Source organism: Myotis daubentonii, chromosome 9, assembly GCF_963259705.1.
Source record: "Myotis daubentonii chromosome 9, mMyoDau2.1, whole genome shotgun sequence".
Lineage (NCBI taxonomy): Eukaryota > Metazoa > Chordata > Mammalia > Chiroptera > Vespertilionidae > Myotis > Myotis daubentonii.
The window spans coordinates 43028762-43046306 of record NC_081848.1 but is presented as its reverse complement, the minus strand read 5'-3'; the positions used below and the strand labels follow the sequence as shown (position 1 = coordinate 43046306).

At 44.9% G+C, this 17545-nt stretch overlaps 1 protein-coding gene across 3 annotated transcripts in view; it reads right to left on the bottom strand.

The window, feature by feature from the left end:
• CLPB (ClpB family mitochondrial disaggregase) overlaps positions 1 to 17545 on the bottom strand; it is a 165643-nt gene that overhangs the window by 77333 nt on the left and 70765 nt on the right. For all 3 annotated transcript variants that reach the window (XM_059708558.1, XM_059708557.1, XM_059708556.1), the window contains one exon: positions 8911 to 9039. In XM_059708558.1, the coding sequence (XP_059564541.1) occupies positions 8911 to 9039 (129 nt within the window). The remainder of the gene's footprint in view (positions 1 to 8910; positions 9040 to 17545) is intronic.

The following is a 17545-nucleotide window of genomic DNA, read 5'->3' as shown; positions in this document are numbered from 1 at the left end:
GTGTTACTGGAAAATAGAAGACACGGGGAAGAGTGGCTAGAGGTGAGGTTGCAGAGACAGGCAGGATCTAGGTTACAAAGAGCTTGGTAGGCTCTTGTAAGGAGTATGGACCATTTTAGTTTCATTGGGAAGCCAATAGAAGGTTTTAAGTAGAAAAATGATAGCATTTATGTTTTAAAAAGATCCCTGTGGCTGTTATTTGGAGGATGGATATAGGGAGACAAGCGTGGAGATGATGAGACTAGCCAGGAGGCTGTGGTGATCATCCAGGAGAACTAGATCATCATCCTGAACTGCATGAGAGTTAAGGCAATGGAAGTGCCAAGAAGGACATGGGTTCAACATGTACGTTAGAGGTACAACCGACAAGACTTATTGAAGGATGCTGCTGTAAAAAGGAAGGAACTCTTACCATTTGCAACGTCATGGATGGAACTGGAGAGCATTATGCTAAGTGAAATAAGCCAGTCAATAAAGGAAAAATACCACATGATCTCACTCATTCATGGACAATAGAGACCATTCTAAACTTTTGAACAATAATAGATACAGAGGCAGAGCTGCCTCAAACAGATTGTCAAACTGCAGCGGGAAGGCCGGGGAGGGTTGGGGGGCAGGAGGTAGGGGGGTAAGAGATCAACTAAAGGACTTGTATGCATGCATATAAGCATAACCAATGGACATAAGACACTGGGTGATAGGGGAGGCTAGGGGACTGTCTAGGGCGGGGGGGAAAAATGGACACATATGTTATACCCTTTGTAATACTTTAAGCAATAAAAAAAAAAAAAAAAAGACTTATTGAAGGACTTGAGTGGGAGTATAAGGGAAAAAGAGAATTCACGGATGGCTCAAGATTTGTGGGCTGAAAAACTAGGTAGATGATAGTATCATTTACCAGTACAGATGTGGAGAAGACTTGGGAGATGTCAATTTTGGGGGGAAAACAGAAGTATATTTTGGCCATGTTTACAATGAGACTGAGGAAAGAACAGGAGCTGGGGAAGTGAATTAAGTGGATAACAACCATTCTTTTTGAAGACTTTTACCATAAAAGGATGTGAAGAGCAGCTGGAAGTGCATATGGACTCAAAGGAAGTTTTTAATTTACTTTGTTGTTTAAGATGGGTGATATTGAAGCATGTTTTATGCTGAATGGAATGAGCCAACAGAGAGGAGAGAATAGATAATGAGGAGAGATGGGGGTTAACTGGAGGAGCAAAGTCCTTGAGAAGCCAGAGGAAATAGGAGCTCAAGCCCAAATGCAGGGTTGGTCTTAGGAACTTTTTCCTGTGGAGGAGGAAGGCAGAATACAGAGTATAAATGCAGGTAGGCTGATGGAGGTGAGGGTGGGAAGGTGAGGTTGTTCCCTTCTGATTGTAATCTTTTTCTCTATCAAGTATGAGGTGATATTAGCTTGGGAGTTGGGGAAGGAGAATACTGGAGATTTGAGGAGAGAGAAGGTATTAAAAAACTGTCTTGGTCCAAAATAAGAGAGTGATCTTACTCAAAAAGTGTAGTGCTATGGTTGGCAGTGCTGAGATTCACGGACATAAATGCAAAGTGAGTTTAGTTAGTATGGTTGTGTGATTTTCTTTCTCCAGCAATATTCAGCTTTTCAGATACAGACATGAAGTAAAAAAGAAAATGAGTTTAACTAGAGTAAGCATTTCATCAGGTGTGTACAAAGGAAAGAGAAAGAAGCAAGGGAGTAGTTAGAATGCTAGACCATGGAATCTAAAAGAGGGAGGGAGGGAGGGAAAGAATGTTCAAAACAGAACTGGTCATTTCCCTGTACCTTCATTCTACCCATAACTCTTCCCAACACTCCTTACCTCAGTACAGGCACATACCATCTACATAGCCATCCAATCCAGAACCTGGGTCTCTTCTTGACTACTCCTTCTCTATCACCATCTGACCCTACTGATTCTATGCTTAAATCTTTCTGAGACCATAACTCTTCTCTCCTTTCCCACTGTCTTGTTTTAGACCTCATTTAAACAATTATAATAGCTTTAAACTAAGTATTTTCCCTTTCTCCAATCATGCCCCTTCTAACCCATTTTTTTGTATTTTCTTTCAAGTATAACATATATACAGAAAAGTACAAAATATACATAAGGCGACAGCTCAATGAATTTTCACAAGATGGATATACCCGCATAACCAGCACCTGGATAAAGAAACAGAACATTAAAGCACTCTGGAAACCCCTCCAAGTCACTACTGTGACTTCTTACACCACTGGTTAGTTTTGTCTATTTTGAACTTCACATTTAGGTGCAGTTAGGCTTCCATGTCTAGCTTGTGTCCAGAACATCAGGTTTGTGAGATTCATCCATGCTGTATAGAGCAAGAGTTTGTTTGTTCTCTCATTCACTCAATTTATTATTCCATGTATGAACATTCCATAATTTATTACCTATTCAAATACTGATCAACAATTTTGAAACTTCTAAGCTTTCCTTAATCTTAATGGCTCCCACTGTAGGATTAGGTCCAATATCCTTAGTTGAGCTTGTATTACAGACTTTCATTATTGGCTCTTGCTTTCCATTCTTTCTTTCTGACCCTTCTAACCTAGCTCTTCTGAACTGCCTGTAATGTGTTGAATAAAGTGTGCTGCTTCATACTCCATACCTCTTGAGCATGCTGTTCCCTTTACCTTTCTCCCTCACCTATTGGTAAACTCACAATCATCCTTTAGATCCTAGTGCACATATCATCTCCTACATCATGCTTCCCTGCCCTCCCCAGAGATTTAAAAGGGATTTCTTTGTGATCCCTCAGTACCTTCTATACATCTCCATTAACACACCAGATAGCAATTCTTTGTTAAAGTGTCTGATTTCCTCAGTGAACTATGAGTTCCTTAAGGGCAAAGACCATGTCTGGATCATCTTTATTTCCCTGGTGCCTAGCGTGGGGCCTATGACAGGAAAGATGGTCAGTAAGTATTTGAAAAATGAATGAAAAGACTTGCCCAGGGGCTATAAAGGATGCTGGAGCTGGAAGGCGTTCTTGGAATCAGCTACTCCAACTTCTCTATTTTACTGATGAAGAGAAAGGATTTGTCGAAAGAAAAAAGATTTATTGGTGGCAAAGTCAAAACTTTGTATTTTCAGCCCAGGGCTCATTCCCCACTTCTGCACTACTGGCAAGAATCAGAGATTTGAAGTTTCCACAGAAGACAGACGGAGGCAAGCCAATTCCCTCAACATCTGGCAGTGCAGCCAGATGGACAGACAGTGAAGTGGAACAAGAAATGGAATTCTAAGTTTGCAGCCGGACAACAAACTAACAGGCTGTTAAAGGAGATGTCAGCACTGGAAAGGATCTTTGCCCCAGAGGCAGGGATGATGGGGAATTTAAGCACTCATTTGATGATGGCTGGTTAACACTGACATTTGAGCCATGTGCAAGGAAGGGGGGCAAGGAAGAGCCATGAAAAGTAGGCAGGAAAGAGGATTAAGAGATGCCCTGGGAAAAGTGCTATTAGGTTTCATAAATCTTAAGTTTTTCTGAGGTGATGAGCACTGATGGCTGAAAAGGCAGCATCAATGTGACTATAAAGAAAAGGAATCTAGCAGCAAAGAGGTGAAGCTCTTAAAAAGCAGGGTACACTGACACTAAGAGCAAGTGGGCTGGGAAGCAAAGATACCACATTTCCAGTGATATCCAAATCTCCAGTGGCTACAGAGATGTATCAGTGTATCCAGACATGTACTAAGCTATGTGCAGGGCATTGTGGCAAAGGAGGTAGGGACAAAAAGACAGTTTTGGCCCTGAATCTACCTCAGTTCAGTAGCAGGGGGACTAGATCCAAATCCCATGGAACAGGGAAGACTTCAGATGTCAACTGGAATTAGAGCTGGGGACTGACTGGCAGAAAAAACTCCACCAGGCTGAGAAACAGTCTTAAAGGGAAATGAGAGGCAGAAGGACCTGGGGGAGTAAAGGCACTGAGGTGAGGACACTGAATTGACATTACAGTGGGGCAGGAGTATCAGGGCAGCAGTAGGGAAAAAGTCAGGTGAGGGTCAGACTAGGACAACTCTAAAACCAGCTTAAAAAGTTAGGATGGGCAGTATTCATTTTTTTCTTTTTTTAAAAACAAGTGAGCACTGAGTGTTTTGAAGTTAATAACAGATATTTCATATAAAATTCCTACTCTGTAGAACCTAAACATGTCCTAATCCTGACAAAACCTTAGAAGGTAGGTAGTATCACTCCATTTCCAGATGAAGAAAGAGAACCTCAAAGCAGTCCTGGCTTGCCCAGGACCACAAAGCTGTGAAGAGGCAGGGCTGGTATTTAGACCCTACCTTCACAGTTCATGCTCTTTCCCGGCAGCCTTTCTCAACTGGGATTTCTCCTTTGAACTACATATGATAAACTATTTGAATAATGATTTTCTCAATTCTCCCGAGAATGATACATAAGTAGTACCATCTCAATGCCTGGGAGAAAAGTTAATTCCTTGTATACAATGGATGCTTTATAGCTCAATTCTTTGGGGGAACCCTGGTCAAAAAGGCTGTCATGATTAGTGATATGTTTTAGGAAGATGGATCTGGCAGTGGGGTCCCATGCACCTTAACAGCTCTGGAATTATTAGGATGAGTTCCTCCCCACCTTCCCAACCATCCTGCATCTTCTCTCCCTCCTCTATCCCCTCCAACATTTTCTTGTACCTGGCAGTCAAGTGCTAAAGCACAGCCTTCCTGCTCTAAGCCAGCAACACAAATAGAAGCAGCATCTTCAGAGCTGAAAACCAAAGGGGCCTGTGCACCCACTTTTCTATGGAGGTCAGGGGTAGAAAACTGGCACTAGTGAATTCAGAACACATCCATAAAAATCATCTGGCAACCTCCCATTACACTTCCAGATAAAACTAAGCATCCCCTCCTCTGAGAAGCTTTCTGTAACTGACTCTACCTCCCTGCTCACCAGGCAGGTGCACCAGGAGGTATTTCCTCCTCTATGTCCCCAGAGCCCTTGTCCAGCCCCCTACCAGCCCCCTCTCCAGTGTCACTGGCCGTTTCTGTATCTGTCTTCTCCACCAGTTTCAGTCTCTCACGACAGTTTGCTTGATCCATCTTAGGATGCCCTGAGGTACATGGTATCAGGGATGGCAACTAGCTTACCCAGAGTCACATCACAGTGCTGAGATTGAAGCCCAGGTGAGTCTGACTCCCAAGCTGTGTTCTTTTCACTATATTAGGGGCCTTCTGAAGAGGAAGTGCTAAGTGCCTGGCCCAACACTAAGATTCAGAGGCGGTGCTCTCAGAGTGGACAGACCACCAGAAGAAGCCTCAGGAGTCAGAGGCTCTAGATGAGAAGAGAGAGAACATAAAGGTGACTTAGGTAGGGGGTGGGGAGGGAGGTTGTGGGCAGAAACAGAATTAAGAAGCCTTCAGGTAGGATTATAGGCTTCAAGGAGGAGAAATGGTATCATAGCTGCCAGGGTGACAGTCTGATTTTTCTTTCTTTCTTTTTTTTAATTAAATATATTTTTATTGATTTCAGAGAGGAAGGGAGAGGGAGAGAGAGATAGAAACATCATTGATAAGAGAGAATCACTGATCAGCTGCCTCCTGCATACCCTCTACTGGGGATTGAGCCTGCAACCTGGGCATGTGCCTTGACTGGAAATTGAACTGTGACCTCCTGGTTCATAGGTGAATGCTCAACCACTGAACCACACCAGTCGGGCCAGTCTGATTTTTTTTTATATAATCACTATAGGCCCAGTGCATGAAATCGTGCACTTGGGGGTGGTGTTCCCCTCAGCCTGGCATTGCCCTCTCACAGTCTGGGAGCCCTCGGGGGATGTCCAATTGACGGCTTAGGCCTGCTCCCCATGGCAGTCAGACATCTTTAGTGCTGCCGCAGAGGCGGGAGAGGCTCCCACCACGACCGCTGTCCTTGCCAACCATGAACTGGCTCAGGGCTTCTGGCTAAGTGGCGCTCCCCATGTGGGAGTGCACTGACCACCAGGGGGCAGCTCCTGCATTGAGCATCTGCCTCCTGGTGGTCAGTGCATGTCATAGTGACCGATTGTTCTGCTGTTTGGTTGATTTGCATATTAGCTTTTTATTATATAGGATGGAGCATGGAGCAGAGGCTTTTACAGTCGTTATCACTAACCCTCATGCTATCACTATCATACTTCTCAGGTGTTATCTTACAGACAAGAAAACTGAGGCTTAAAGAGTTAAGGTAATATGTCCAAGGCAATACCTGTGGTAGGGTGGGGGAGCTGGGATTCAAACCCAGGTTGGCCTGACTCTGAAGACATCCTTTCTATTACTCTACATGGCCTCCAAAGGGGTCAGAGAACTTCCCACATTATCACACTGCTGAATGGATCTCCTCCCAACTCTCTCATGGGTACTGCTAAGTCAGAGTTGGTCAAGAAAAGCTGCCCCTCCAGCTCTAACTCTCTAAAATCCGGGGACCCTAAATCCCTGTGGACTAAGCAATTTCAAGGACAAGGGTTCTGTGTAGACTTGGTAAACACAGGCTGATCTCCCAGAGAGCACGTCCATCTCATTTGCTGCAGCAAAGCCGGTGGCAAATATAGGTTAAGAAAAGTGGATGGTCAGGAAGGAAGTTCTCCTGCTTTCCCTGAAACCCTTGGAGAAGGTCAACTGAGGTCAGAAGACTTTAGAAATGTTACTGGCAACAGCCCCCAGGACAAGGGGGTAGGATACTCCCTCTCGGTTGGCTGGTCACACACACAGGCTAACCAAGAGAGGTCAAGGGGGGAGGGAGGTCATAAGTTGGCAGGCCTGTAGCCCTGAGTGACGGCCACTTGTTCAGATCAGGAAGGGAGAAATAAGTGGGTTAATGGTTTTGGCCCTTGAGGCTGGGAGGCTAGGGCAGGGGGTGTAAATGGAAGCTGGGTAAAAAGGCAGGTGGGCAAACTGTAAAAGTGAGGGCAACAGGCATCTGTTCCAAGTCAACAGGCAGGAACCATGCCCCTGAAATGATTCAAAGGGCCAGCCTTGGCCTGGGGGGAAAGGGGGACACTTCATAAAAGGCCCGGCCTCTTCATTTCAAAGGTGTTCGATCTGGAAGGCTGGAGAGAGGGTCTCTTTTTAGAGTGAATCCCTGTCTGTTTGGGGGCTGAAGGGAAGCGGGAAATGTAAACCACTGGACAATGGCTGGGGGTATTGATTGATTTTAAAGCATGGCAGAGGGAAGCCCCACGGTGAATGCTCCAATTCTTAGTTACAAATGTCTCGCCAGAGAGCTTTCCAAAGGACAAAGTGAGTAGCATCCTGCTTGGGGATGTTTTCTGCTTCTGAGAGCACTAAGTTTTTGCTCCAAAAGCTTCAATCATCCCAGGCACTGTTACCACAATGTATATGCCCCAGACCAAGGCACATCATGGGGTAGGTCCCTTGTAGGCTGGGGGTTTGGGCCAGGCCTGGGTATTAAGCCAGTGTGGTTGGATTTGGGGGTGTTGGGCCAGCAGGGTAAAGTCTCTGGGATGAACAGAACTGTATTTGAAAACTGAATTTTGAAAAAGTGATTGGGCTGAAGAGGACAGTTGGCAGGTTACAGAAAAGAAAATCACAGCTCATTTAAAGATAGTTCAAGCAGTCAAAGAAATGAACTAAATGGATACCTAAAATGAAATGGACTCCCCCAGGGAAGAAACAGAATTCTCCCAGTTCTTGACAAAATCCAAGGAAATGCCATCCAGCCAACTACTGGAGAGGTTTGTGCCAGGAGGAGAGTGAGTAGCCCTGATGACCTCTGAGGACCCTTGCAGCTTGTAAGTTCTATGAAGAATGATCCCGCCGAGACCGGTTTGGCTCAGTGGATGGAGCGTCAGCCTGTGGACTGAGAGGTCCCGGGTTCGATTCCGGTCAAGGGCATGTGCCTGGGTTGCGGGCACAGGATGTGCAAGAGGCAGCTGATCGGTGTTTCTCTCTCATCGATGTTTCTAACTCTGTCTCTCTCCCTTCCTCTCTGTGAAGAATCAATAAAATATATTTAAAAAAAAAAAGAAAAAAAGAATGATCCCTGACAAGTAGTCCCTTGCGTGGGTGTCTAGCCCCAAAGATGGTCTCTAGCCCCACAAAAAGTGGCATTGAGAGCATAAACAGGCAGTCATGTGCCATACTCAGGGGCCTGGGCACCACACATCCTGGCAACATGCATAGCTCCCTATCATGAAAAGAGACTGTAGTGGGATAAAAGAAAGTAGTATGAAAAGTGACTGCTTGTGAGGTATCAGGCAGGGTGGAAGATAACACTGCACCAGATTTGGATAGGAGCAGACCAGCCTGAATCTGGAGATTACACATACTGTCCCTCCATTTAAATCAATGCTCTCTCAAGGGAGGGTATTCAATCATTCAGCAAATGCTTATTGAGTGCTGGCTGTGTGCTGGGTACTGTGCTAGGTGCTGGGTTTGCTGACTTCAGGGAGCTCAGAGTCAAATTAGGGAGAAGACTACTGAAAACATAAGAACAATGTCAGATTGTGACAAGTATGAGTTTAGACTGGGGTGGGGGTGGAATCAAGGAGGATGTCTTTGAGATCTGGGTTAACAGGGATGTGAAGGTCCTCCCCTTTGTCAATTAGCCCTGCATTAGAGGTCATAGTGGAGAAGAAAGGACCCTTTTGGAAATTGCAACAAACAAGACTTGCAGAGCATGTGCAGACAGGCAGGATGGTCTGGTACAAAACATAGGTAGGCAAAGATGTTCCACCCACACGAGGTCAAACCACATGTACACACTGCCCCTCTCATTAAGTACTGCCACCCTCAAAGCAATTCCAGCCCTGGGAGGGTAACAGGGCTATGGGCGAGCATGGCATTTCCAGAGTGGAGAGGTTGTCAAGTTTCTCTCTCTGCCAACCCCCACCCCATTCATCCATGCTCTTACCTCCATCAAGCAGCTCCTTGACGGTGCGGTAGTCGTCCGCAAGGGCAGCATAGTGCAGGGCTGTGCAGCCCTTGAAGCTGGCGCGGTTGTTCAGCCGGTTGTTGAAGTCATCTTCTCGGGTGACCAGAACTGGGGGGGACAGTAACACAAACCCTTCTATTAGCAACAAATGCTCTGAGCCACCAATATCACCATCTTTCTCTTGGCATTTTAATTTACTCACTCACCCATTTATCTACTTGCTAAATATGCAGTGACACCTATTATGTGCATGGCAATCTGTGCCAGGGAAGAGAAAGTAAAGCAGAGCTCAGTTCCACAAACATTTACTGACATTTATTACGTAGTAGGATTCATTTGGGGACACAGAGTGAATCAGACATGGTCTCTGACCTAATCTGAAGAAGGCGACAGAGAACAAACACATGTTTATTGTATTATTTGAGATAAATACTATGTTAGAAGTATAACAGGATGATATAGAAAGCCAGAGGGGAAATTAGCTCAATTTGGGAATGAAGAGAGGATCTCAGATATCCAGAATCTTGAAGGGTGAAGAGGAGCCATCCAGGTGAAGAAAGAAGGCTGGGGTAAGAGAGGGAACCAGTGGGGCAGGAGACAGAGGCTGTTCTTTGCAGAACAGTAACATATCCCTCTGCTCTGAAGATGTTTACAACCTAGTGAGTGTTTGATATTATTTTGTGATGACCTTTTATAATTTATAAAAGCCATTAAAATTTTGAAACTACAGAAAAATACAAAGAAGGGATCAATATTTCTGCAACTTGAAAAACTGCACTTAATATTTTGGTATATATCTATATATCTATATATCTATATCTATATCTATATCTATATCTACATCTATATCTACACACATATATATCCTATAGAATTGGAATTTACTACATTGCAATTTTACCCTTAATAAATGCACTGTGAACATGTTTTTAAAGGTAAGATTAAAAAGTATTTCATGTGATCAAAGAACCAAAAATCCTAGGCTCACTCTAGTGCTAGTATTCATGACTCTCCCTCTCCAACTTCATATTAAATAACCTAAAACCAGTTCTGTCACTTTTATAGGACCCTATGGGTTGGGTGACCACACACATCCGGGACGAACCTGGTTTATGCCTGTTGTCCTGGACAGTCCCAGTCTGGAAAATAAATTGGAAGGTTACCCCACCACTGAGGTCCTCCCTTGGGACCTGAGACCCAATAAAACAACTATAATACTTAGGTGATGGGGTTTCTTTCTGCCCCAATTATCAGAGTAACTGTTATGTTCCCTCCTGAACTGAGTTCATTGGGAGTGGAATTTGGGTCCTACCTACCTGAACCCCCTTCTCTAGCCCAGAGCACAGGGTCTGCAAGAGGTAGGTTCCTCTCACCCCCCACTGGGTAAGGAGGTATGATTCAGCCAACAGGTAACCTTGCCTAGGTAGTTAAAAGCATCAGACAATTCCTAAACCATTCTTTTCCAAGTAAGTGGTATTAGAATAGTGTCCATGCATTTTTCCCTCCCTTCCTATTTAAAGTTCAAAAAGCCAAAGACTGTCATGCCTTCTCCTAATACTAACAGATCTCATTTACTGACCTTTTTCTACTCTGTGCCTGGCAAGGTAGCTTCACACAATCTATTTAATTCTCATAACTATCTTATATAGTGGGTATTATCATTCTCATTTTATAGATGAGAAAACTGAAACACAGAGGTCACACAGCTAATATAGGGGTGAGCAAAAGTAGGTTTAGAGTTATAATACAAATAAATCATATAATAATTAATAAATACTAGTACAAGAATAAAATCTGTGTTTCATGTACTTGCAATTATAAACCTACTTTTGCCCGCCCTTGTACATGGTTGAGTGAGGATTAGAACCCATGTCTAATCTGAGTCTTTACTCTTTCTCTCCACCATATCATGCTGGCATCCTAATTTTGCAAATGAGCAAATCAGATCCCAAAGAAAGGAGCTCAGAGCCTAGATGTCTGGCCCCAGCCTTGACTCTTATTCTCCCTCCTTTTCCTGCTCAGGTGAAGGTGCACCATACTTTCTGCAGAACTTGCCTTAACAGGGAATGGCCTGAGATTTGTAGCTAGCTTAGGTGGGAGTATTTCAAATGTTTGGCCAAAATGAAGTTGGTGGAGTATGCAGCTGAGACTAGACCACACTTCCTTGTGGCCTATGGACTCAATAGTCAATCAGCAATTCTGCACCAGACAGAGGCTTCCAGACCAATAACTTCCTCCCCTCCACACCTGCAGTGTTATCTGACCTTTCTCCTGGAGTAGAGAGAACAGGAAGAAGGCCTCTGAGCAGCTAACACACAAGTCGCATATGCATTTTTCCCATAAGAGAGCCCTTTAGAGACCTAACTCAGAGAGATTACCAACTCTTAGTGGCAAACAGTCTTATCAAATAATAGTAAGTGATCTTGTTTCCAGCTCTCTGCAGATTAGGAGAAGAAAACAATAAGGCTGGGGAGGAGGCTTCATAATCAAGCAGACTGATTACAATCAAGTGGTGGCCAGGCAGGGAGGGAAAAGAACAATAAAAAGCTAAAAAGAAATCCACAGAATACTGCACCTCAAAAACCCCTAAGGGCACCATTGAATTGCCCATAGGACATTAACTGCTGGATACAATAATGAACCTGAAGAAAAGTGATAGTTGGTTCAAGAAAGCAGGAAGGGTGTAATCCATTTTACAAAGAAAACACACCATTCATTCAACAAACAACACTTAATGAGCACCAATGCATGGTGGTAGTTGCTGGAGGTATATTAACGAATAAGAGTTGCCGGGAGCCGGTCCATCCTTGCTGTTTCAAGGGACCTGGCATATATGGCATACTGTTCTTAATATGTTTGCTCACCTTCTTGGCACTATGTGTTTTAACCAAGGTCACCTCTCTGAGAAAGGTTGTTTCCCCAGGTAGGGATTTTCCCCTGAAGTTAGGGAAGGAATAAAACCCCTTAACTAAGTGCCAGGCGGGTAATTAATCACTTTAACTACGAACAATCACGCTTAAGCTACATAATCTTTACTCCCTGGAATGGAGATAAGAAACGCCCTAACCTTTGGAATAGAGATTGATAGGATTGGAATCAACTGGTATAAATACAGATGTAACAAGACAACAGGACACAGGAACCTAGAGACAGAACTTACACACAGAACCTAGAGACAGAACCTAGCGAGAGAACCTGGCTGAAGAACCTAGAGACAGAACCTGGCTACAAAACCTGGATAGAACATGGCAAGAGAACCTGACTAGAACCTGGTGACAGAACCTGGCTGGACCTAGCGAGGGAACATGGCTGGAGAACCTAGCAAGAGAACATGGACACAGAACCTGGCTGGAGATCCTAACCAGAACTTCGCTGGAGATCCTGAACAGAACTTGGCTGGAGATCCTGGCTAGAGATCCTGGCTAGGCTGCTGATCAACTGAACGCTGTCTCCGTGTCATTCCTTCTTCGCCGATTCCGTCCACACCTTTGGGGACCCCTGGACCTGCTGGGGTTGGACCCCAGCAAAGAGTCTAATGCAAACTGGACACCAAAGCTCAAGCAAGCTTCTCCAGCTGGCAATGCTCTGTGCACGCTGTCAAGCATCGGTACTGGGAAAGCAAAGCTGTACCTGACTCCATGAGAAAAGAGCAACTAGAAACTCCACATTTAGTACTTTTCTAGATAGCTCTGTGTGCCTTTTCCCGTGACTGGTTTATTTAAGTCTGTATTCTTCAACTGAAGTGAACTGTAACTGAGGAAACCAAGATGGCGGCATAGGTAAACACTGGAAATTGCTGCCTTGCACAACCACTTCAAAAATACAACTAAAAGACAAAATGGACATCATCCAGAACCACAGGAAGGCTGGCTGAGTGGAAATTCTACAACTAGAAGGAAAGAGAAAAAAGCACACTGAGTCTCAGAGGAGGTGGGAAGTAAAGTGCAGAGTTACGGAGTCGCACATGGAACGGGTTGGCAACTGAGGACACGGTTGTCTTTTTCAATCTGGAGGGAGTCTCAAGCTCCTGACTGCTCTGAACTCCAGTTCCGGGCAAGTCTCTGGGGACCCAGACTCATACGGGGAGAAACTGGACTGTCTGGCATTGGTTGGAACTCGAGGGTGGCTTTCTCTCAGAGGTGCTTGCAGCAATTACCCGGACACTGAGACGGGGGGGAGGAGGGGGGCCTCTTAGGGTAGGACTGAGGATCAGCCACAGCTGTTTGCTCCACCCTGTTGATTCCCTGAGACCCCACCCCACCCAAGCTGTGAGCAGAGGCTTTTGCATATGAAAGGGCCTGGCCCTTTGCAATCTGAAAATTACCTAACAAACTGCAGCTGAGTCAGAGACCCAGCACTTCCAAAAGAAGGCCCAAGGCCCCACAGCAGCTTGCACTGCTTCACAGCTGGGCCTCATCTGAGCACCTCCAAACCCCAAAGAAGAGGAATCTGCAGATCTCTCCATAGCTCCTGCTGGGTAGCCTCAGGCAGAGGCTAAATTAGCACCTCCTTAGAGATCCAAGAGCCAGTGTACCCAGTGGTCAGAGTGGGACCATCCAGATTACAACTCCTCAGATCTATAAGGGACACACTCAGGGGGCAGACTCAGTGAGCACCAAAGCCCCACTGAAGCAAGTCTTGCTCCAGAAGAGTGTCTCCAGCACAGTTCTCCCACTGTAGACATAGCTGATTTTCACAGCCAATTGGCCTGGAGGTCAATTCCTCCCAGTGATACCTATAACAATCAAGGCTTAACTACAACAAGACAGTGCACAAAGCCCACAAAGGGGTGCACCAAGAGTGTCCACCTCAGGTAATTGGGGAGGCTGAGCCACTGGGCCCTATAGGACACCTAGCACACAAAGCCACTCTACCAACACAGGGAAGCATAAAAAATGCGGAGACAAAGAAACAGGTCACAAATGACAGAAATGGAGGAAAGCAAACTACTGGATATAGAGTTCAAAACAACACTAGGAAGAGATCTGCAGATTCCCCTTCCTTGTTTGGGGTTTGGAGGTGCTCAGATGAGGCCCAGCTGTGAAGCAATGCAAGCTGCTGTGGGGCCTTGGGCCTTCTCTTGGAAGTTCTGGGTCTGTCTGGCCAAGCTGCAGTTTGTTAGGTAATTTTCAGATTGCAAAGGGCCAGGGCATTCATATGCAAAAGCCTCTGCTGCAGCCTGGGTGGGGCAGGGTCTCAGGGAATCAACAGGCAGGAGCAAGCAGCTATGGCTGATCCTCAGCCCTGCCCTAAGGGGGCCCGCATCTCAGTGTCCCAGGAATCGCTGCAGGCACCTTTGAGAGAAAGCCACTCTCGAGTTCCGAGTTCTTTTTTTTTGTGTGTGTGTGTGTGTTTCTTTTCTTTTTTTTTTTTTTTATTGCTTAAAGTATTACAAAGGTTATTACATATGTGTCCATTTTATCCCCCCACCCTTGACAGTCCCCTAGCCTCCCCTACCCCCTATTGTCTTATGTCCATTGGTTATGCTTATATGCATGCATACAAGTCCTTAGGTTGATCTCTTACCCCCCTCCCTCCTGCCCCCCAACCCTCCCCGGCCTTCCCGCTGCAGTTTGACAATCTGTTTGAGGCAGCTCTGCCTCTGTATCTATTTTTGTTCAAAAGTTTATAATGGTCTCTATTATCCATGAATGAGTGAGATCATGTGGTATTTTTCCTTCATTGACTGGCTTATTTCACTTAGCATAATGCTCTCCAGTTCCATCCATGCCGTTGCAAATGGTAAGAGTTCCTTCTTTTTTACAGCAGCATAGTATTCCATCATGTAGATGTACCACGGTTTTCTAATCCATTCATCTACTGATGGGCACTTAGGCTGTTTCCAGATCTTAGCTATGGTGAATTGTGCTGCTATGAACATAGGGGTGCATATATCCTTTCTGATTGGTGTTTCTGGTTTCTTGGGATATATTCCTAGAAGTGGGATCACAGGGTCAAATGGGAGTTCCATTTTCAGTTTTTTGAGGAAACTCCATACTGTCTTCCATAGTGGCTGCACCAGTCTGCATTCCCACCAGCAGTGCACAAGTGTTCCTTTTTCTCCACATCCTCTCCAGCACTTGTCGTTTGTTGATTTGTTGATGATAGCCAGTCTGACAGGTGTGAGATGGTACCTCATTGTTGTTTGGATTTGCATCTCTCGGATGATTAGTGACTTTGAGCATGTTTTCATATGTCTCTTGGCTTTCTGAATGTCCTCTTTTGAAAGGTGTCTATCTAGGTCCTTTGCCCATTTTTTGATTGGATTGTTTAACTTCCTTTTGTTAAGTTGTATGAGTTCCCTATAAATTTTGGAGATTAGGCCCTTATCAGATATGACATTGGCAAATATGTTTTCCCACACAGTGGGTTTTCTCGTTGTTTTGTTGATGGTTTCTTTTGCTGTGCAGAAGCTTTTTATTTTGATGTAGTCCCATTTGTTCATTTTCTCTTTAGTTTCAAGTGCCCTAGGAGCTGTATCAGTGAAGAAATTGCTGCGGCATATGTCTGAGATTTTGTTGCCTTTGGATTCTTCTAGAATTTTTATGGTTTCCTGTCGTACATTTAAGTCCTTTATCCATTTTTTTAAATATATTTTTTATTGATTAAGATATTACATATGTGTCCTTATCCCCATGTTACCCTCTACCCCCCCCCCCCATTCATGCCCCCACCCCCCCCACCCCCGTTGTCCGTGTCCATTGGTTAGGCCTATATGCTTGCATATAAGTCCTTTGGTTGATCTTTCCCCCTTACCCCCACCCTCCCCTACCTTCCCTCCAAGGCCTGACAGTCCAATCAATGCCTCTCCGTCTTTGGATCAGTCCTTGTTCATCAGTTTATGTTGTTCATTATATTCCACAAATGAGTGAGATCATGTGGTATTTATCCGCTCTCCAGTTCCATCCATGCTGTGGCAAATGGTAAGAGTTCCTTTTTCTTCTTCCTCTTCTTAAAGAACACCTTTCAGCATTTCATATAATGCTGGTTTGGTGGTGATGAACTCCTTTAGTGTTTTCTTATCTGTGAAGCTCTTTATCTGACCTTCTATTCTGAATGATAACTTTGCTGGATAAAGTAATCTTGGTTGTAGGTTCTTGGCATTCACCACTTTGAATATTTCTTGCCACTCTCTTCTGGCTTGCATGGTTTCTGTTGAGAAATCAGCTGACAGTCGTATGGGTACTCCCTTGTAGGTAACTGACTGTCTTTCTCTTGCTGCTTTTAAGATTCTCTCTTTGTCTTTTGCTCTTGGCATTTTAATTATGATGTGTCTTGGTGTGGTCCTCTTTGGGTTCCTTTTGTTTGGGGTTCTCTGCGCTTCCTGGACTTGTAAGTCTATTTCTTTGACCAGGTAGGGGAAGTTTTCTGTCATTATTTCTTCAAATAGGTTTTCAATATCTTGCCCTCTCTCTTCTTCTAGTACCCCTATAATTCTGATGTTGGTGCGCTTGAAGTTGTCCCAGAGGCTCCTTACACTATCTTCATATTTTTGGAATCTTTTTATTTTTTATTTTTCGGTTGGGTCTTTTTTGCTTCTTCGTACTTCAAATCTTTGACTTGATTCTTGGGATCCTCTTGTCTGGTGTTGGATCTCTGTATATTATTCTTTATTTCAGTCAGTGTGTGCTTAATTTCTAGTTGGTCCTTTTGCATATCCTCGAGAGTCTCACTAGATTTCTTGAGGGTCTCACTAAATTTATCGGCAGTTTCCATAAAATTCTTGAAAAACCTTATAAACGTGGCCTTGAACTCTATATCCAGTCGTTTGCTTTCCTCCATTTCTGTCATTTGTGACCTGTTTCTTTGTCTCCGCATTTTTTATGCTTCCCTGTGTTGGTAGAGTGGCTTTGTGTGCTAGGTGTCCTGTAGGGCCCAGCGGCTCAGCCTCCCCAGTTACCTGAGGTGGACACTCTTGGTGTACCCCCTTGTGGGCTTTTTGCACAGTCTTATTGTAGTTATGCCTTGATTGTTGTAGGATCACTGGGAGGAATTGACCTCCAGGCCAATTGGCAGTGAGAATCAGCTGTGTCTGCAGTGGGAGAACTTCTGTGCTGAAGACACCCTTCTGGGGCAAGACTTGCTTCAGTGGGGTTTTGGTGCTCACTGAGTTGTAATCCGGATGGTCCCCCTCTGACCACTGGGGACACTGGCTCTTGGATCTCTAAGGAGGTGTTAATTTAGCCTCTGCCTGAGGTTACACAGCAGGAGCTACGAAGAGAACTGCAGATTCCCCTTCCTTTTTTGGAGTTTGGAGGTACCCTGATGAGGCCCAGCTGTGAAGCAATGCAAGCCGCTGTGGGGCCTTGGGCCTTCTCTTGGAAGTTCTGGGTCTGTCTGGCCCAGCTGCAGTTAGGTAATTTTCAGGTTGCAAAGGGCCGGGACATTCATATGCAAAAGCCTCTGCCAGAGCCTGGGTGGGGCGGGGCCTCAGGGAATCAAAGGGCGGAGCAAGCAGCTATGGTGGATTCTCAACCCTGCCCTCAGTGTCCCGGTAATTGCTGCAAGCACCTCTGAGGGAAAGCCGCCCTCAAGTTCAGAGTTCTGCCCGCTGCCAGACAGTCCAGTTTCTCCCCGTATGAGTCCTGGCTCCCCAGAGACTTCCCAGAAACAG